The sequence below is a fragment of the Ochotona princeps genome, chromosome 13, assembly GCF_030435755.1.
Source record: "Ochotona princeps isolate mOchPri1 chromosome 13, mOchPri1.hap1, whole genome shotgun sequence".
Taxonomy (NCBI): Eukaryota; Metazoa; Chordata; class Mammalia; order Lagomorpha; family Ochotonidae; genus Ochotona; species Ochotona princeps.
The window spans coordinates 47166327-47187406 of NC_080844.1; the positions used below are offsets into that span (position 1 = coordinate 47166327).

The window sequence follows — 21080 nt, forward strand, 5'->3', positions numbered from 1 at the left end:
TCCTAAGGCAGAATTGAGACTTGGATTCTAAGGCATTCATCTAAGACAGAGCACCCTAAGAACTCTACTAACTTGAACAGGCACTTTATTAATCTGAGGGTATCAATCTGATAGTTCATGGAAGCAAGTAAAATTAATAGAGGAGAAAATGTGACAGAAAGATCACTAGAAAAAAAAAAGAAAGAAAAAGAAAGAACTAGATATCACTGTGTGGGGGGTGAATGTCAAATGATCAACCAGTGGAACTGAAGCACCTGAAGGGGGCGGGGTAGTGCTTGGCACATAGTTCAGACACTGGGATACCTGAAGCCCATTTCGGGATTAACTTAGAGCTCATGTGCACTCTGGGGAAGGGACTCAAGTAGTTGCGTCACTGCAATCCATGGGTATCTGGATTGAGTTTCCAGCTCCCGGGCATTTGGAGAATCAACCAGCAGTTGGGAGATATCAGTCTCTCTCTTTCTGATTCTCAAATAATATTTTTTTAAAGATTTATTTATTCTTATTGGAAAGACAGATCAAATATACAGAGAGAAGGAGAGAAGGAGAGACAGAAAGATTTTCCATCCGCTGGTTCACTTCCCAAATGACCGCAATGGCCACAGCTGAACTGATCTGAAGCCAGGAGCTTCTTCAGGGTCTCCCACACAGGTGCAGGGTCCCAAGTCTTTGGCTAATCCTCTACTGCTTTCCCAGGCCACAAGCAGGGAGCTGGAAGGAAAGTAAAGCAGCCAAGACACAAATTAATGCCCACATGGGATCTCCGCACTTACAAAGTGAAGATTTAGCCACTGAGCCATTGTGCTGGGCCCTCAAATAATAAATTTTTCAAAAGTGCCTAACAACTCTTCAAAGGTATAAATGAGCTAATTATTTATGCAAAAATCCTACAGTTACTCTTCTCTGGAAGGTTTCACAACAGTCCTGATAATAAAACTGTACTGCTACCTTACTCTACCTGCCCCATTATTTACATATTTCTGTGTTGTTCTCCCCCTAGCTCTAAATGGTCTTGCAGGAGCCTCAGATGGAATTTAACAAGGCTAGGCAAATAGATCTTTCTTAAGAGACTTCAAAATTTCCAGCAACGGTATTAAAAATACTTCATAACACAAGCAAAAACTATAAAAATCAATATAAATTTTTAAATTTAAGCAATTTTCTTTTGTTCTCTAAATAAAACAACGTGTATTACACAGTGAGACAAGCTCCAGTGTAAATCATTCTGATCATTTCAAAGGATTTTTAGGAATTGTAGTGATATTCTGTTTGGTGCACCTGTCACTAGCTAAGCGATGCCCTTATGTGAGTCATAATTTGCGTAAGTAATTTATAAACTTTTCTAGCAACATACCCATGAATTGACAGTCATTAGATCTCTTGGTGCTAAAACATTTACTGTAGCCTGGCTTCAGCCTGGTCAGTCCCAGTTACTGCACATATTTGGTGAGTGAACCAGTACAAGGAAGATTCATTCTCATTCTCATTTTCTCTCTCTCTCACACTCACTCACTTTGCCTTTCACTTCCCAAATGGCTGCAACAGCCCGGACTGGCCAAGCTGAAACAGAAGCCAGGAAATGCATCCTGGTCTCCCATGGGGATGGCAGTATTTGAGCCATCTTCCACTGCTTTTCCAACCACACTAGAATGGAGCTGGATCAGAAACAGAGCAGCAAGAACTTGAGCTACTACAATATGGGATATGGTATCACAAGCAGTAGCTTAACACTGCATCACAATGCCAGGCATTAAATAAACCTTTTTTTAAAAAGAATCATGGAGTACAATCAGAAGCAGAAATCAATTGTCTGGGCTTTCTAACTCTTACTGCTCTAGGCAATATTCATCTTTCTCTCTTTCGCACAGAATTTTCCCTCTTCACTACTTTACCTACAGAATTCATACATAGATAAGAAATTGTTTCATTTCTGACCCAGATCCTTGTTTTGACTATTAAGTCTTTCCAAACTCCCTATTTCTTCATATTTTATCAAGAGGTTTATAAACTTATCTGAGATGGTAAAAATTCGTTTTGTTTTCAATTTCTTTCTGCTGTAAGCTGCTCAAGAGCTGTACATAATGAGAAGGGAGAGCAACAACCTGGCCTGATGCCCAGCTGGGAACAGCCAAGTTCACCTAAAAAGGACTTGATGCTCCAAATACTTAAAAAAGAGAAAAAACGAGCTGGAGGTGGGGGAAGGAAGATCTGGAAATATGCCCAAGGGTAGTAGTAAAGAAAGTAAATTCAGCCTCAGGGTGGGATAGAGGCCCAGCTGCTATCAATTTGATGGCTCATTATCTTCCCTAACCTCAGGACATTTTAGTTAGGCAGCAGGAAGAAAAAGCACCTAATACAGCAAGGCAAGGAGCCAGCATTGTGGCTGGCACAGAGGGTTAGGTCTCTGCCCACAATGCCAGCATCTCATGTGGAGTGCAAGTTTTAAGTTCCAGTTGCTCCCAGTTAATGTGCCAGGAAAAGCAGGAAAAGATGGCCCGAGTTCTTTCACCCTGCATGATGTGGGAGACTTGAATGAAGTTCCAGGCTCCTGGCTTTGACTTGGCTGAGTCCTGGTTGTTACAGCCATTTGGAGAGTGAACCAGTGCATGAAGATCTTTCCCTCTGTCTCTCCTACTTTCTCTAACTCTTCCTGTTAAATACACAAGTTAATATTTTTAAAAAAATAAAATAAAATAAAGGATGAGTTGGCATGATGGCCTAGTGGCTAATTCCTTGCCTTGCATCCACCAGGATCCCATATGGGCGCTGGTTCATACCCTGACTACTCTACTTTCCATCCAGCTCCCTGCTTGTGGCTTGGAAAAACAGTAGAGGATGACCCAAAGTCTTGGGACCCTGCACCCGCATGGTAGACGCAGAGAAAGTTCCTGGCTTCTGGCTTCAGATCGTCTCAGCTCCAGCCATTGTGGACACTTAGTAAGTTAATCAGCGGAAGAAAGAACTTTCTATCTCTCTGTATATTTGCCTTCCCAAATTAAAAAATGATAATAAATAAAATAAATAAAAATAAAAGAATGATGGAAATAGAGAAATGCAACACAAAACTGTCTTTTGAGGGTAATGTTATAAGCTAGGTGCAGGAGGGACTAGAACATACAACACAGATCAGCTGCATTGGATGGTAATTTGAGGGTCTGGGCAGACAGTTCAGGTCTGTAGAATTACAGGTACTGAAGACACAATCTTACAACATTAGTACTACCTTCAACTGCTTTTCATCACATGTTTAAACTCAAGAAACCATTTTTTTCCTATTCCTTTACCCTCCCTCCATCCAAGCACACTACACTATCATCCTGAATTTCTTTTCTCCAAACGCACCACATTTTCAATCTTCCAAAGCCCTGTATGTACTGGTTCCTACCTCATTTACTACTTTTTCTTCACAACCCAGGTAAAATGTAACCTTCTCTGATTACCCACTCTATTCAAAACTTTCCATTGTCACTTACAGCTTCAGAGTCATAGACACATGACTGAATTTGGTTATGCAATTTACTACCTGTAGAACAATTGTGGTATCAAAAAAAAAAAAAAAACCAACTGTGGTATCAGCCTGCAACATAGCCTCTAGTAATTCCTACTTTATGCTTTGTGCTACTATACTGAGAGCTGAAGACTGGGTAGTTTTTAAGGAAAAGAAATTGATTTCTCCCAGTTCTGGGTGCTGGGAAATCTATGATCAAAGTAGCAGCATCTGGTAAGGGCCCTCTTGCTGCATCATCCCATGGAGAAGGCTGGAAGGAGACCAAGAAGGGAACAAGAGGCAGAGAGGTAGGAGGGACATGCAAAAACAACCGCATTCAGCGTCTAGTCCTTTAAAATGAGCCTTCACCCATTCATGAGGGTAGAGCCTTTGTCATCTAGATACCTCTCATAAGGCCCCAAAGCTGCACTGTGGATTCAGCTGCCAACATAAATCTTTAAAAAAAAAACACAATTCTTCATGGTGATGAAGGACAGCTGCAGGTAACTTAAGATCATCATACTGCTGTAGGCTGTATGATTTTACATTTTCTTTCTCCTTTGCCTTTCCTGCGTGCTTGTTGTTTGTTTTTTTTTTAAAGATTTATTCATTTTATTACAGCCAGATATACAGAGAGGAGGAGAGACAGACAGGAAGATCTTCCGTCCGATGATTCACTCCCCAAGTGAGCCACAACGGGCTGGTGCGCGCCAATCCGAAGCCGGGAACCTGGAACCTCTTCCGGGTCTCCCACGCAGGTGCAGGGTCCCAAATCTTTGGGCCGTCCTCAACTGCTTTCCCAGGCCACAAGCAGGGAGCTGGATGGGAAGTGGAGCTGCCGGGATTAGAACCGGCGCCCATATGGGATCCCGGGGCATTCAAGGCGAGGACTTTAGCCACTAGGCCACGCCGCCGGGCCCAACCACCATGAAGAATTGTGAGGGACAGTCAGACATCCTGGGGAGGCAGGAATCTTCCAGCCAAGCCAGTATAGACATGATCAGCCTAGCTATCAGGGCTCTAGCAAGACTGTCCACACAATACCGAGCATGAATGGATCAAAAGCTGTCCCTCTAGCCTTCTCCTAGCATTTAACTAGCACTGAATGCCATGATGCCAAAGCCCAGAAACAACTGAGTGGTCATCACATCTCTTTAGGACTACGGCAGTCTCTCATGTCTCCTCAGTGCATCAGTACAGCTCCGCATGAGAGTGACTAATAGGGTCAATGAATGTGTGCTGAATCTGAACAGCAGTTTGTACATTTTCTTTACCTGAAAAGATGGACAAACCCAGACCATAAAACATCCTGACAATGTTACACACAAAATGTGTTTTCCTTAGTATAAACTATGCATGGACCATAAAGCTTCTACCACTTGATTCTTTAAAATACAGATAGACATATTAAATGAATCATAGGACTTACACATAAAGATCCATAGGAAATTCCTTCATCATGTGTGTTACAATAAACTCCACCATCAGGTCTGAAAGAGGAAAAGAGAAAAATCAGATCAACTAGAAAGAGATTCACGGCTTGCTTCTACGTTGGAAAGAAGCTTCTGCATGGACCCTGCACTGATGCTGAAGAGCACCCACTAGCTGTATCTAACTCAGATTCACTTACATCCATTTTATATAATAAATCACCTTTTCCAACTCTGTTCACCACCTGCTACTAGTAATATTAGTTTACTCCCCTATTCCAAAAGAATACCTAGGTTCACATCAAAGAGAGGCTTCAATGTGTAAGCATTTCAAACTGTGGCACGAATGCAAAATGCCAGAGATAACTCATATTTGGATACAGGAACAATAAGGAAAGTAAAGGAAAAATTACGGATGACATCCACTTAATCAGAACTCACTACAAATCTCTATCGGTCAACCTATTTTCACTTCCCTGCTCACTCTGAAAGATAATGACTGTATGGTCTTGGATCAATACAGGCTTATTATGTAGTCTTAATTACTATGTATAAAATCGGGTAGATTTAGAAACTGGGGCTGAGTATCTGAGTTAAATAAAATTAAAAGTTCAGTTCAATGGCCCGGTGCAAGAGCCTAGTGGCTGAAGCCCTCGCCTTGCATGCTCCAGGATCCCATACAGGCGCCAGTTTGTGTCCTGGCTGCCCCACTGCCTATCATGTTCCCTATTGTGGCCTGGGAAGGCAGCTGAGGATGGCCCAAGGTCTTGGGACCCTGCACCAGAGTGGAAGACCTGAAAGATCTTTCTCTCTGTATATTCTCCTCTCTGTAAAATTTCCAATAAAAATAGTAAATCTAAAAAAAAAAAAAAAAAAAGTTCAGTTTCCCTGATGAAAAGACAGATTTCTGGGAAGACAATTACCCAAGAAAAGGCTTCCTACCTGGCAGTCCTATCAGTCTCATCCAGCTTAATTTACTTGGATGCAAGTGAAGGCAGAAAGAGCAGGTCATTGGGGTGGGAGCAGTGGTTAGCCTAGTGGCCAGGAAGCCCATGCACTTCATCTAAATATCTAGATTTTTTAAAATTTATTTATTTTTATTGGAAAGTAGAGTTACAGAGAGAAGGAGAGACAGAGAGAAAGATCTTTTATCCATTGTTTCATTCCCCCAGAGTGAAACGATAAAAGCTGAGCCAATCTGAAGCCAGGAACCAGAACTTCCTCCGGATCTCCCACATGGGTGCAGGGTCCCAAGGCTTAGGCCATCCTCTACTGTTTTCTGAGGACACAAGCAGGGAATTGAAAGGGAAATGGAGCAGCCAAGATGGGAACCGGAACCCACATGGGATCCCAGCACATGCAAGGCGAGGACTTTAGCCACTGGGTTACCATGCCAGGGCCTGAAAATCTAGATTCTATACCTGGAGTGGCTCCTGACACCAGCTTCATGCTAATGCAGACCCTAGGAGGCAGCACTGGTGATTCATATAACTGGGTCCCTGCCACTCATGTGGAAGATGTAGCTGAGTGCCCAGCTCAGCATTTGGGAGTGAGCCAATGTGTGGGGACTATCTCTCTGCCTCTCAAATTTTAAAAATGGAAAATTTAAAAAAATAATTCACTCAGAAGTAGTTCTGTTACGTCTAAATCTTGAGCTTCAAGCACCATGGCCAAATGACACATCAATCGGGGTGAAGTGAGTTAAGAATCTGAAACCCTGAACAAGGGTAAGCTATTTTATAAACTTAAATCACGTATCAAATACAGACATACTCCCTTGTCTCCCTGGAAAGATTTTTCCTTTTAACAGAATACACCACTTTCATAGAGCACTCAAATTCATCAAGGGTGCCTGACCAAACGCAATTATAAATATGGTGTCTTGGGCCAGGAAAGAAACAAGACTAACAACTTCTCTGAGGAAGCAGCACTTACTAACCACAAATACCTATCTTTACCCAGGGAAAAAAAACACCAGTTTCAATGATACTCACTCACCCAGTACAGCACAGACTAGAGGACGGCAGGGAAGGTTCTTATCTGCTGCCTTCTTCCTGTGTCTCATGGGCTTCACACACGTACGCAACAAATTTTTAAAAAAGAAAGAAAAAGAAATTAGTAGACATCTGAACTAAGATCCATCAGCTCACCATCATGTTTCTCAGGCATATATCACCTCGGAGAAACTATCTTTCCTTCCACATTTTTCTAGAAACACAGTGGAATAGAAATGGAGCAGGGAGGAACTGTAAATGCTTCTCAGCTGCCAACACAGAAAGACCACAGCCCCAAGGGCACTGTGATGTACTACAATAGGAAAGCTGGTGTTTTCATTTTGAACTTCTCTGTACTGTGTAAGAGGGCAAAATTAAAAAGGTACACTGGTATTTTCATTTAATAGTAAGGTAATAAAAGGCATCAGCCATCGAAGCTACAAAAAACCAAGGGAAGTTTCAAATCTGTATCTTACAATATCTTTTTAACATACTTCCAAGCTTCAGGGAATTCCCTGATCTCACATGCTCTATTTCCACATTTTTCAGATGAAAAAATCAAAGTAAGACCTGATCTCAGCAAACCAAAGATTTCAGTGCATTTTGAGAATAAAACAGTTCGACCCATCTCCTTGCTGAAGTGTGTGTTTTTATTTGAAAGGCAGAGACTAAGAGAGACAGATAGAAATAATCAGATTTGTCATTTATTGGCTCACTCCCCATATGCCCAAACAGCTGCAGCTAGACCCGATCAAAGCCAGGAACCCTGGGCTCAGTGTCGTGGCATAGCACGTAAACCTGCCACCTGCAATGCCAGCATCCCAAGTATTTGCCAGTTTGAGTCCTGGCTGCTCCACTTCTGATCCAGCTCCTTACAAATGGCCTGGAAAGAAAAGTCCGAAGGTGGTCCGAGAGTCTAGACCATCTAGGAAGACTTGGATGAAGCTCCTGGCTTTAGTCTTGCCCAGTGCTGACCATTATTGACATCTGGGGAAGTGAACCAGTAGATAAAAGAACTGTCTGTAACTCTGACCTTCAAAATAACAAAGAAACAAGTAAATACGCTTTTTTTTTTTAAATATTTTTGTTTATTTTATTGGAAAGGCAGATTTACAGATAAAAGGAGAGACAAAGAGAGAAAGATCTTCCATACACTGGTTTACTACAAAGTGGCCGCAACCACTGGGGCAGAGCCAATCAAAAGCCAAGAGCTTCTGTCCAGCCTCCCACCTGGGTGCAGGGTCCCTTGATGCCCTGGGACATCCTCTACTGCTTTCCCAGGCAACAAGCAGGGAGCTGGATGGGAAGTTGAACAGCTGGGATACGAACTAACAACCATATGGGAACCCAGCACTTAAAAGGCATGTAATTTTAGCTGACCAATAAATAAATATTTTCTTTCTTTTCTTTTTTAAATCCCGGAACCCAGAACTCACTCTGCATCTCCTTCATAGATAGCAGGGATCCAAATACTTGGACCATCTATCGTCTGATGCCTCCCAGGGTACAAATTAGCAGGAAGCTAGAATCAGTAACAGAGCCAAGACTTGAAACCAGGCATTCCAATATGGACCACAGGTGTCCCCATGACACCTTAATGTTTGTGCCACAAGACCCACCCTGAATCTAGGCTACTGATGGGCATATGTTTGGCCTGGCTTTAAGACACCTGCACCCCAAGTTGGAAAACCAGTGTTCAATACCCAGTTCCTGGGCCTAGCGCAGTGGCCTAGCAGCTAAAGTCCTCACCTTGAACGTGCCGGGATCCCATGTGGCCACCGGTTCTAATCCCGGCAGCTCCACTTCCCATCCAGCTCCCTGCTTGTGGCCTGGGAAAGCAGTCAAGGATGGCCCAAAGCTTTGGGATCCTGCACCCGTGTGGGAGACCTGGAAGGGATTCCTGGTTCCCGACTCTGGATTGGCGCAGCACCGGCCGTTGTGGTCACTTGGGGAGTGAATCATCAGACAGAAGATCTTCCCCTCTGTCTCTCCTCCTCCTCTCTGTATATCTGACTTTGTAATAAAAAATAAATAGAAAATAGAATTAAAAAAAAAAATACCCAGTTCCTGGTACTGACTCCAGCAGGTGATGGCTCAAGTCATTGGGTTCCTGCCACCTATGTGGAAGATCTGAATAGTGCCCGCTCCTGGCTTTGGCCCACCCTAGTTCTAGCCATTGTAGGCATCTGAATAGTGAACCAGTGGATGGGAATTTTCTCTGTAATGTCTCCATCTCTCTCACACTGTCACTCTGTTTTAAACAAACAAAAGAAACCTATTAATGATATAATTCAATATTACTGCCATGGGTACATACTTACTGATCTTTGTACTCTGCTTCAAGTTTAGCTCATGACACATACAAAAATCCCAACAGGCACAGGTCTATTGAACAACAGTAACCCAAAAGCCCTTTGCCACAATTTTCCATTCTAGATCAATTTTACCCCAGTCCTAACAACACACAAAAAATTCCTCTACGAAAAAAAAACAAGAAGGAAAAATTACACTTACCATTCTATGCAAGTTTACTCGAAAATTCATGTTGTCATCATGCAAAAATGCATTGGCATATTGATCCTAACATAAATACAGAGAAACAAGAGTGAGAGCTATATTTAAGAAACCTAATTTGTAATCTATCACACTTTCTACAAATCCTTCGACTTTTAGAACTACTTTCTAGTCACAGTTGGAGAGCTAATGGGATAAGCTCTTACCTTTGTGTCAAGCCCTACTTAAGACCTGAGATTTTATTTGCATGTAATTTCCCAGTATGTCCCTAACTGGTCAAAAACCTATAAGCAAATAAAAAATAGTAATAATGAGAGGAAAGGTCTGTGCTCTGCTGGAGATGAGCTCTGCAGAGAAGCAAAAAAACCGCCACACAGGCAATGCAAACCCAGGCACGACCCTGTCCATGGTTGGCTTTGACAGAAAATCAAAAACCTCTCACTATGAATTGGTAACATCTTTTGGCCCTTTCTCAACGCCTTTTCTGAAGATTTGACAAGTCTACAGAATCCAGTTACCAGGAACTGCTACCATTTGTGAAAAACAACTCCTTAGAAAGCAATTACACCAGGCCCACTGCTAATAAGCAGCTCTTTAGATAAGTTACCCCTAACCTTTCACAAAGGAAATCACCTATCCACAGAGAACATGCAACAGGAAAGACCACAAATGAACCCTGGACCATCTACACCCTCCACCTGGACCATCTACACCTTTTTTTTTTTTTTTTTTGAGAGAAAAGAGTAGAGTAAGAAACAGTGGAGGAGGTTGAAGCTTTAAACTCAGCTCTGTACCTGTGTGTCGGCAGGATTCACAGTGAGGTGCATGAGCAAGAAGGCCTCCTCACAAGGCCCAAGCCTTTCCTCCCCCCAACACCTCTTGTTACTCACCAAACCACAATCTGCCAGATCTCAACACCTGCATACCCCCCCATCCACTCCCAGGGAATGGTGGGACCATTCCTTTTTTTTTAATTTTGCTGACTATGCAAAACACCCCATATGATCAACTTCAAATGCTTGGTGCCAAATTTGTTAAATATATATATATAAATAAATAAAGTCTCTGGTCCTAAATCTTCCAGGTCTCAACCATAGCAGCTATATCAGAACTCTTTATTAACTTATCCATTAAACACTGATGGGGTTCTACTTTTTGCTAGACACGGAAAGCACAGTGAGGAAGGAAACAGTATCCCCTGGTGTCAGCGCAGACACTCCAGTGGCCAGAAATAGACAAGATAAAGTATCAAGATTTTTACTCCCAAGTTATAAGCTCCTGAAAGTCAGGAGGATAAGAATTTGGGAGAGAGAGTGTGGGAAGACAAGAAGAGATACCGCCTGGTAAAAAAATAATCAGAAGGCTTGTTGGACCTACCTCTGCAATACATGTAAGGATGATCAGACAGAGCTTGCCACTATGCAGCCTGTGTTCATCTGTAACAAAAACATAAACTCTTTTCTGTAAATCATCCAGACCACATCTCAGCAAGCAATGAAGATGGACATTATAAAAAGGAACATACACATTCTTCTGCACCCCCCAAAAAATTCATGAATTGCAATTAACATACTAGCAGAATAATTCCTGCACCCTTTCCAGGCAAAAGAAATCCCCTGTAAAAATTTCCCTCCAATCTTCTCATAGTCTGCTCAACAGCTAACCACTCATCCGAAAGCCATTTTACTCTATATGGTCCCCATTTTCATAGTTCAATTCAGAGCTGTGGTCTGCTTCCAAATAGGTTCACTGCTTTTCCTACCCATCATCCACCAGTTACATGCACCACCAGCTATAGCCACCTACCACAGTATCTAGAAAAGATTCATGACTATTCATAAGAAGTGGACAGAGAAATTAGAGAACATACAGGGTCCAGCCTACCTTCTCACTGCACTGAAAATATTGCTTAGTGACCTAGAAGACTATAACCTCTTTATTATCCTTCACCCTGCCAAAATCATTCACTCAACACACACTGACATAGCATCTAACTCGGTGGCAGGCACTGGGCAAGGCACCAGAGACACAGCATGAACAAAACATACAAAGCTCCCTAGCCTCACAGGAGGCAAGCTCAACAGTAGACCTCCTAGCCTCATATGGGATCCTGGCACGAGCAAGGCGAGGACTTTAGCCACTAGGCTACCGCACCGGGTCCACCAACATATATATCTATTAAAAGTATCTTCATAGGAATTAAAGGATAGACAGATAATAAAGTCAAAGCATACAGCAAGTTGGAGACTGAGACAGCAAACAAATTAGCCAGTGCAGCCACACAGCAGCTGTTTTTGAAATGAAGTCTCCACTGGGTCCAACCTTGCCCTCTGTCACATTTCGACTGCCTGTTGGTAAAGTCTGAACTCAGTGTTAAGTTTAGAGACACTGAGACTACCTAAACTGTAATCAATCAGCCCTTCCATTATAGAGATAACAGAATGACCAAGATAAATAAACTTACATAATCACTAAAGCTAAAAATGAGCCACAGTGCCTGATCTACTGTGTTACCTCAAGCAAAGCTAACAGTTTGTTTTCTGGGTCACATCCATGCAGTTTTTCTCCTTTGTGGTTGCTGCAGCATTCTTAGAGAAAGAAAGAGGCTATCCATTTCCACAAAGAAGTGATGGCCTCAGGAATCTCTGCCATACAAGTGTCCTGTCAGGCTTGCCCGTACTTGCAGGGCCTCAAAAGCTGAGCCACCCCCAGCGTTCACAGTGGACAGTTATACATTCCACCTCACAACACAGACTCGCTCCGACTCTCTTTCTCTCTCCCTCTCAAGAGCACACTCACAGGCATGAGAGGAAGAAAAAAATCTGGGTTTACAAAGCAGAAATTTCCAAGACCTAATGCAATGTGATGAGCCTAAGTACGACACTGCTTAGAGGCTGCCTAGCCAGGCTCCTGTCAGCTTTGGCGATCCTCCATGCCCCATATTTATCTTTCGGGTTCTGTATCTGTCTGCCAATGTTTCCTTCTCACTCCAGAAGCCCCAGTGCTGGCATTCCCTTCCTACAGAGGCCTTCCCTTCCAGCTCCATTCTCCAGTTCCTGAAAATCCTTATACGAGAAACTTGTTAAGCTCATTTGGCACACAAGAGCCTTCTAAAGGATACATAATGCCTAAAGGAATCTTAACTCACCACACAAGGCATGTGTCTCTCCTCACAGAAACTAAAATGGCAAAAAACAATCATATTTTTAAAACAATTCTACTGGTGCACATTTATAGAAATAATTGGGTCTTTTCCCCCTTATGTTGAAATCTGTACTTTGTGGACCAAATTTAAGAACTCAAAGGACAAATGTTGCCACAGCAGATACAATGCTTTCAATCCATAACCAAGTGGCTGGATTCAAGTTCCAGCTCCACTTCTAATTCCAGCTTCCTGTTAAGAGTACTTGGAGGGCAGCAGATGATAGCTTCAGTACTTGGCTCCCACCACCCCTGTGGGAGGTTTGGACGAACCGCAGGTTCCACACTTCAGCCTGGCCCAGTCCCAGCTGTTGGGGAAGGAACCAGTGGATGAAAGACATTCTCTCTCTCTCCCTCTCTGCCTTTCAAATCATATATATACTCTATCACAAAAACAAATAAATAAAAATTGCAAACACTCACATAAATCCAGCATAAAAAAAAATGAAGTGTATAGTGGATATAATTTGCTAAGTGTTCTCTCAATTCGTTCTCACTCCTAGCCCAATTAGTCTACCATGTTCCCACCAATTAAAGGCACAGTAAAATCATAAACAGAGAAAAGACCAAAATCAGACAAAAAAAAAAAAACCTCGAAGTTTCCTAATACTCAATATTTTCCCACTCTGCACTTCAAGCACAGGTACTGACACATTCCTCTGAAGTGCTAAGGAACACGGTGTCCCTCTGAATCTCACCCCCTCCCACTGCGCTCTGTACAACAGGTCTCTAATTCTCACAAGCTGGTGCTTTCAGTTCTTGTCCTCAGGAGGGAATTCCTTGAAGTGTGCTAATCCCCCCCACCATTCCCACACGTAAGTGTCTGCATCTACTTACCAAGATATGCTAAGACTTGCCGGGTTTTGAACAGACCAGTTTTTTTCCTGTTCTATTTTTGAACACTCCCCTCCAACATCAGGTTTTCTCAACACCACCTAATTGCCTTCTAGCAGTGAGAAATTCCTGCTTTCCAGCAATCAAGACCGTGAGCCTGCACAGGGAGGATCTACCTTGTCAAAGCTTCAAAATGCTACTCTCTGATTCTGGCTTCACGCTTCCCACTTCCCAAGCCCCAAAACAGCTTGCCTTACCTTTGGTGTCTTGCATGACAATTGAACTATACTTTAAGAAGGTTATTAGTAGATTGCTGGTCTGTACATCTGCATCCAGTGGGAGTTCCACAGAACTTATAACTGGAATAGAACAGATAAAGTGCACTTAGCCTATAACATGTTCCACATAACACTTCTACCCACATAACCCATTTGCCAGCAGGCAAAAAAGAAAAAAAAAAAAAACTAAAGATTTTTCCATAACAGAGGGAGAACTAAGTGCTTACAAGTGCTTATCTTCTTCTTTCTATTCTTCCTAGTCTTTTAGAGCCCTTCCTAATCCCAAAATTAAGCCCAGTGACCTTCTGTCCCCTTTAGGGCTAGCCTCTAAGAACATGGCTTTTCTTCCAGCATCCTAGCAAGGGTCTATTGACTTCCGTTCCAGCTTCTAGGAGAGCAGAAGAGGTCAGGAGCTTTCTCAAAGGCACTGCCAGCACTACCTAGAGGGAAGATGTGTGTTGAATATAAATGAGACTTGCCTTGATGAGTCTCATGCTTAAAATAAATGAAAATTCTTTCCTAATAAGAAGAAATCTTGCTCAAGTTTGGAGAACAAATCTTTCTGCAGGAAGCATCCAGGATGGAAGAAGAAAAAGTTATGACACAGAAAAAGTTACAGGAGAACTACATTCCAATTCTACCCATAAACTCTGCTCTCTGAGTGGGAACTGGGAAGGGAAGCTAGGCCGCAGACAGATGGACAGCAGTGATTGGGGGAGCCTGGAACTAACTTCCACATACCCTGCTGCTATTTCCAAGGGTAGTCTCCCTCCCCATTCTTTGAGCTCCCCCCAAAAACAATGAGGGATTCTCCTTATCGGAACTAACCCACAGAGAACAGTATTTACACATACCTCCCAGGATCTTCAGACTGCAATTTTTTTTTTTTTAAAGATTTATTTTTTTAATTTTTATTACAAAGTCAGATATACTGAGAGGAGGAGAGATAGAGAGGAAGTGGAGCTGCCGGGATTAGAACCAGCGGCCATATGGGATCAAGACAAGGACCTTAGCCACTAGGCCACACTGCCGAGCCCCCAGACTGCAATTTAAAAGTTGCCTTGTTCAGAGATTTTATAATGTCTAAGACAATGTACAATCAAGAGGACGTTCAATATGGCCCATATAGGTTGCAGAATCTACAGCTTGCTGCTGTATTTTCAGCCATGAAGATTCAGCTAAGTTTGGGGTATTACTCATAATATATATTCGTAACTATAATGGATCCCTTTGGGGTTATTACAATGGATGTAGACAGCACCTATTAACAATGGCAAATATTTGCATATTACAGATCCTTAATACATAGCAAGCACAGCAAAAAGCCTTCAGAAAAGAGCATGCCTAGCTCTACGCTGTGCTCCCACAATTCAGCCCTCAAAAATTAAAAAAAATCACAAATATATTTTTAGATTCAGTTACTAAAATGTCTTCATTCATGCTGTGACCTGAGACTATAACTACAATCCAGAGCTCACCCTGAGGCTCAGAGACCATACCCAGCCCTTCTCCCAACTGAAAGAGGTGTCTGACTGATGAGACTTTTTTCCCCACTCACAGCAATAACTGGAGTTCTTATATAATACGTAGAAATATAGAAGTGTATGTATTTTTAGTTTACCAGAAAGTCCTCTCATGCCAAGGCTGAGTTGTCAAATGTCAAGCCTCAGCTGGGAACAAATGCTAAACTGCTGGCTTTGAAAAAGAATGGTTCCAGTGGCACACCTTTCTTATAAATGAGCCACAAAACACTACTATCATTAAAAATCAGAAGTTAAAAACAAGGTTATAATAGCTAGGACCCCTACAGTTACGGAGGAAGAAAAAGAACAACTAGAAGAGAGACAGAATAAAATCCCTCACAAATTAAAATCTCTCACTCCCTGATCTTTGGCTGCACCATTCTTCACAGCAGCTTTTGCCATCTGAAAGTGGGCTGACTTGATCTTCCAACTAGAAAAAAATAAAAGCTCACTGGTTGTAGATAAGTAAGCACAAATCCTGCCATTGCATAATCAAGTGTGTGGGTGGAAGTAGTCACAATGAACAGTTTGAAAGGCAGTTCTCTGAAACATCCAAAACCTAACCTCATATGGAATTCATATATATATACTGATATCCATGGTAACCAGGCAGGCTTAAAGGGAAAGTACAGTATTTTCATTGGATTATTCAATGACCTGAATAAACAGAGACAAACAGGCAATCCTAACTACTTGCTCCTTCTCATTAAGATATTTTGGAATTTGGCCTCCAATTCTAAATAGATCCAACTTGCTACCACAAACCTAGATTGCACGGCAGCTCCCTGTCAGGCTCCTGTACTGCCTAGACTGTCTAAAAATGCTGCAGTCAAAGGTACTACATGAAAACAGAGAGAAAGCAGAAGAAGGATGGGAGGTCACTTTCCATACAAACAGTAAGCAGACAAAAGGGGTCAAGCTGGATTTCCTGTACCTCCTTGTCTACAATGAGGTCACCATTCAAGGTACAGCATCAACAATGAATGTAGGTTATTTTGGGGTCAAGGTATTCCATCAAACATACTCATCCTACCATAAAACCAATTCAAGTAATATAGAATTGTGGGAAGCTAAACTGATAATTTTTTCCTGTTACCTTTTTTTAATATGGTAGCCATAAAATTTATAAGGGGGGATTTTTGTTGTTGTTAGTGCCTTTAAGGGGAAAAATCTTTTTTTCCTCCATATATACACACACATATCATTCAGTAGGCCCAAGGATATGAAGTTTCTAATATTTTAAGGTTTCCTACAACATGACTGTTTCATTGAGTTTGACCCAATTTTAGACTTTTTTTTTTTTTTTTAAAGATTTTATTCATTTTATTACAGCCAGATATATACAGAGGAGAGACAGAGAGGAAGATCTTCCGTCCGATGATTCACTCCCCAAGTGAGCCGCAACGGGCCGATGCGCGCCGATCCGAAGCCGGGAACCTGGAACCTCCTCCGGGTCTCCCACGCGGGTGCAGTGTCCCAATGCATTGGGCCGTCCTCAACTGCTTTCCCAGGCCACAAGCAGGGAGCTGGATGGGAAGTGGAGCTGCCGGGATTAGAACCGGCGCCCATATGGGATCCCGGGGCTTTCAAGGCGAGGACTTTAGCCGCTAGGCCACGCCGCCGGGCCCCAATTTTAGACTTTTTAAAGGCAAGTTATGATGCCACAAGTTTTTTTGTTTTGTTTGTGGTACAAAGGTATCAGCACAATCTATGCAGACAAGTTCAGTGACTCTTTTTTCTCTTTTCCTTCTCCCTTTCTTCCTTCACCTCTCTCCTTCCCACCTTTCATCTTCTTCCCTTTCATTTTTTTAGTTCCTCAGATAAAAAGCTTAATATGTCACTGAAAAAGAACAAGAAGGTTGGGCCCGGTGTGATAGTGTAGCGGTTAAAGTCCTCGCCTTGAACATGCTGGGATCCCATATGGGCACCGGTTCTAAACCCGGTGGCTCCAATTCCCATCCAGCTCCCTGCTTGTGGCCTGGGAAAGCAGTCGAGGACGGCCCAGAGCCTTGGGATGCTGCACCTGCATGGGAGACCCAGAGGAGGCTCCTGGCTTCGGACTGGCATAGTTCCAGCCATTGCGGCCGTTTGGGGAGTGAACTATCGGTGGAAGATCTTCTCTGTCTCTTCTCATCTCTGTATATATCTGCCTTTGAAATAAAAATAAATATAAATCTTTAAAAAAAAAAAGAACAAGAGGGATGGCACTGTGGCACATAAAATTAAGGCACCATCTGCAGCGTCAAGCATCCCATATGGGCACCTGTTCTGGCACAGTGTGTTAAGTCATCACCCGCAATGCCAGCATCCCATATGAGTGCCGGTTCAAGTCCTGGCTGCTCCACTTCTGATCTAGCTGTTCACTAGTGCGCTAGTGCAATGGAAAGTGAACCAATACCTCGGGCCCCTACAGCCACATGAGAGACCAGGATGAAGTTCCTGGCAGCCTGCATCAGCTGTGGCCCTTGTGGCCATTTGAGTGAGTCTGCTATCCCCTTTTCCCTCTGTATCGCTGCCTTTCAAACTTAAAAAAATATATATATATTTTTTGTTGTTTAGAAAAATGCTTTACAAGTTAAAAAAGCAAAAAGGATGCACAATCTTCAACATCCCCAGAACTCCCAATTACAATACACTATCAGTCTGACATTTCTTCTTTTGTTTTTTTCCTCAAAGATTTCTTTATTTTCATTGGAAAGTCAGATATACATATAGCAAGACAGATAGAGAGAAAGATCTTCCATCCATTGATTCACTCCCCAAGTGACCACAACAGCTGCTACTGAGCTGGTCCAAAGCCAGGAGCCCGGATCCTCTTCCATGTCTCCCATGCGGGTGCAGGATCCCAAGGCTTTGGACCGTTCTCAACTGTTTTCCCAGGCCACAAGCAGGGAGCTGGATGGGAAGTGGAGCTGCCGGGATTAGAACCGGCATCCACATGGGATCCTTGAGCATGCAAGGCAAGGACTTCAACCTAGACTACCACACTGAGTCCTCAGTCTGACATTTTTAAGTGAAGCAGGGGAAACAGACACTCAACAGTGACTGAATCCGGGTTCACTTTTCTGTTCATTTATTCAGCAAATATTTACAAAGCAATTGCCATGAGAGGCACTATGCTGAACACATAAACATAGATGGTTCCTGTGGTGATTCTATCGTCTGGGTCCTTTGCAGCTACTCTCACTAAGCTTAGGCAAAGCACTGTTTCTCCCCACCTCAGTTCCCTTGTCTGTCAAATGGTAACGTGAGACAGCACCACTAGTCAACACTTGCTTCAGTGCGTCACTATCACAGAGTGATATTTCTTATAGAACATCTCCTCGGGGCCTCATTTGTACCCCATGGCTTGCAAGACAAGCTTCACAGACCCCTCAGGCCCCTCTCAGATCAGCATTCCATGGATCTGCATTCCACCATTTTCTGAGGAACACAGGTTAGCATTCCATAGGTTCTCACACATAGAAAAGCACTTGACTACCATTTCCAGAGTTATCTTTGCAACTTCAAGTGTCCTGAAAGAGAGTACTACACACTTATTTCTTAACCAAAATAATTAACAACTATGTACTTGGTTCAGCGTTGCTCTGCTCATCCTGAGAGGCCCACAATTCGATGAATCAAGAACACAAAGCAGGTGGTGAGCTCACCATCAGAAGAGGGGGGAGTGGTCCCAAGTGGTGTGACTGGGGTTGTTGGAGCAGGACTGACAGGAGCCGTCACCAAGCCCATTTCCGGATGACTCTGAAAGAGGATATAGACAGGTAAGAGAGAGCACTAAGTCCAGTTCTCCCTGAGAATCATCTGTAAAATATCCTTACTAGCATTTCTGGCCTCCTAATTAGAAAGCTCACTGAGGAAGGTCTACTTGCGCATCTAGGTTCCATCAACATCTGAAGCTTGCCAAACTATAACAAGACGCTCTGTGGGCCAGCTTCCTTTAAGCAATTACGTTTACATTACATAACTTGTTCTTCAGACCCATATGAATAAATAATTGGAATAAATAAATCCACAAAATTATTCTACAAAAATAAGGCATTTGTAGTTCTCTCCAGATGGGGGAAAGAGACTAAACTCACTGACACACTCCATAGGCTGTTCCAATGATCATAACTGACTAATAGTTGTAGAAGAAACAAAGGGGATTCTAGGAACCATGACAAGAGCAGTGGAAACAACAGCCTTCCAGGTCCCCAACAAACAGGAATGCGTGGGACAGAAACACAGAGAGTGGCAGACACTAGCAAGGCCCCAAACAGGTGACTTCTCTGTTCTTGACCTCCCCTAGCCTATCCACCAGATTAGCATTGTCATTGGAAAGTAAAACTGCAGAGTGGCTCTTCTTGCCTTACACACAAAAACCAGCCAATGTTTGATGGAGTAGATTCCAAATCAGCACAGATTTTTAAACAAGATTTTTTCCATTAAAACTAGAATCAGCGGATTCCATAGGAATCGCCCTTTAAGGCAAAGGCACAAGCAAACTTTCCTCCAAAAGATATCTACATACATATTTTAAACAGTGAACCTTAAAGGTAAAAACACTATGAATTTTTCAAGACAGCTTTCCTGAACTTCAGTTCTCAGCCTATTTTAGCTCCCTCCTGTGCAGGCTACTGGGGAAATCCCTCAGGCATGTGACCCCTCCCTCACTTAGAATGCCACGGCTTCCTGCTTTTAACATTAGCAGATAATTTTGACTGTTAAAAGCTAATCTTTTGCTGGACAGGATATTTTTCACTTTTTTTCTCTGGAAATTGGTGAGATAATCAGTTAAGCAATTGGCCTATTTTGTGTCTGATTTTAATTCTACCACAGTTTAGAAAAAAGAAAGCCTAATATAAAAATCCAGATGGCAGATAATGCCAGGGGATTTCTACGGAGCAAAACGAAGCAATCGTGACTCACTCAGGTTAACAGGATTAGCAAACTGGTCCAAACCATCAACTTGGCCACTCACGAGACCCCCTACGTCAGCACCAGACAGAAACACACACATCTGAGGACAGCACAGGGCACTAATGTCACTAGCCCCTGACAAGGTAAAGCAGGGTTTAGACAACACAGTCACAGATGCTTCTTTTTCCCCATGGAAATAGACATTCTAAATATCAGCCCAGTTATCTGCTTTTATCAAAGTTTAGTATTCTGGGATGATATCCTGCATTATTCACAACTATAAGGAAGTCCTCAGGGTTCCATTTCAACATCAGTAACTAAATGACACTGTACCTTCTCAGGTCCACCTTACAGAAAAGTAAAATCCAGAAAAAACTCACATCAGCATCAGGGCCTGCTCACCTGGGGCCAGCTTTTAGCTTTTCCAGCACAGCTATTTCATTAGCAAATCACATATTTCTAATACACAACTATCTAGCAAGATCATTTAAATTAATTTGTCCAACATGAAAAACTGTCACCAGCAAAAAGCTTTGTTTATCTTTTGGGTCTTTGAGAAAAAAGTTCTGGGGCCCGGCGGCGTGGCCTAGCGGCTAAGGTCCTCGCCTTGAAAGCCCCTGGATCCCATATCCTGGCCGCTCCACTTCCCATCCAGCTCCCTGCTTGGGGCCTGGGAAAGCAGTCGAGGACGGCCCAAAGATTTGGGACCCTGCACCCGCGTGGAAGACCCGGAAGAGGTTCCTGGTCCCGGCATCGGATTGGCGCGCACCAGCCCGTTGCGGCTCACTTGGAGAGTGAAACATCGGATGGAAGATCTTCCTCTCTGTCTCTCCTCCTCTCTGTATATCCGGCTTTCCAATACTAATAAATATTCAAAAAAAAAAAAAAAGAAAAAAGTTCTGTGTCCAGCATAATGG

General features: G+C 42.8%; 1 protein-coding gene across 2 annotated transcripts in view; it reads right to left on the reverse strand.

Annotated features, from left to right (window-relative positions):
• ARMH3 (armadillo like helical domain containing 3) overlaps positions 1 to 21080 on the reverse strand; it is a 184813-nt gene that overhangs the window by 117600 nt on the left and 46133 nt on the right. For both annotated transcript variants that reach the window (XM_058671845.1, XM_058671846.1), the window contains exons 15-20: positions 18912 to 19005; positions 13718 to 13819; positions 10803 to 10861; positions 9426 to 9491; positions 6916 to 6985; positions 4917 to 4977 (exon numbers count right to left, since the gene is read on the reverse strand). In XM_058671845.1, the coding sequence (XP_058527828.1) occupies positions 4917 to 4977; positions 6916 to 6985; positions 9426 to 9491; positions 10803 to 10861; positions 13718 to 13819; positions 18912 to 19005 (452 nt within the window). The remainder of the gene's footprint in view (positions 1 to 4916; positions 4978 to 6915; positions 6986 to 9425; positions 9492 to 10802; positions 10862 to 13717; positions 13820 to 18911; positions 19006 to 21080) is intronic.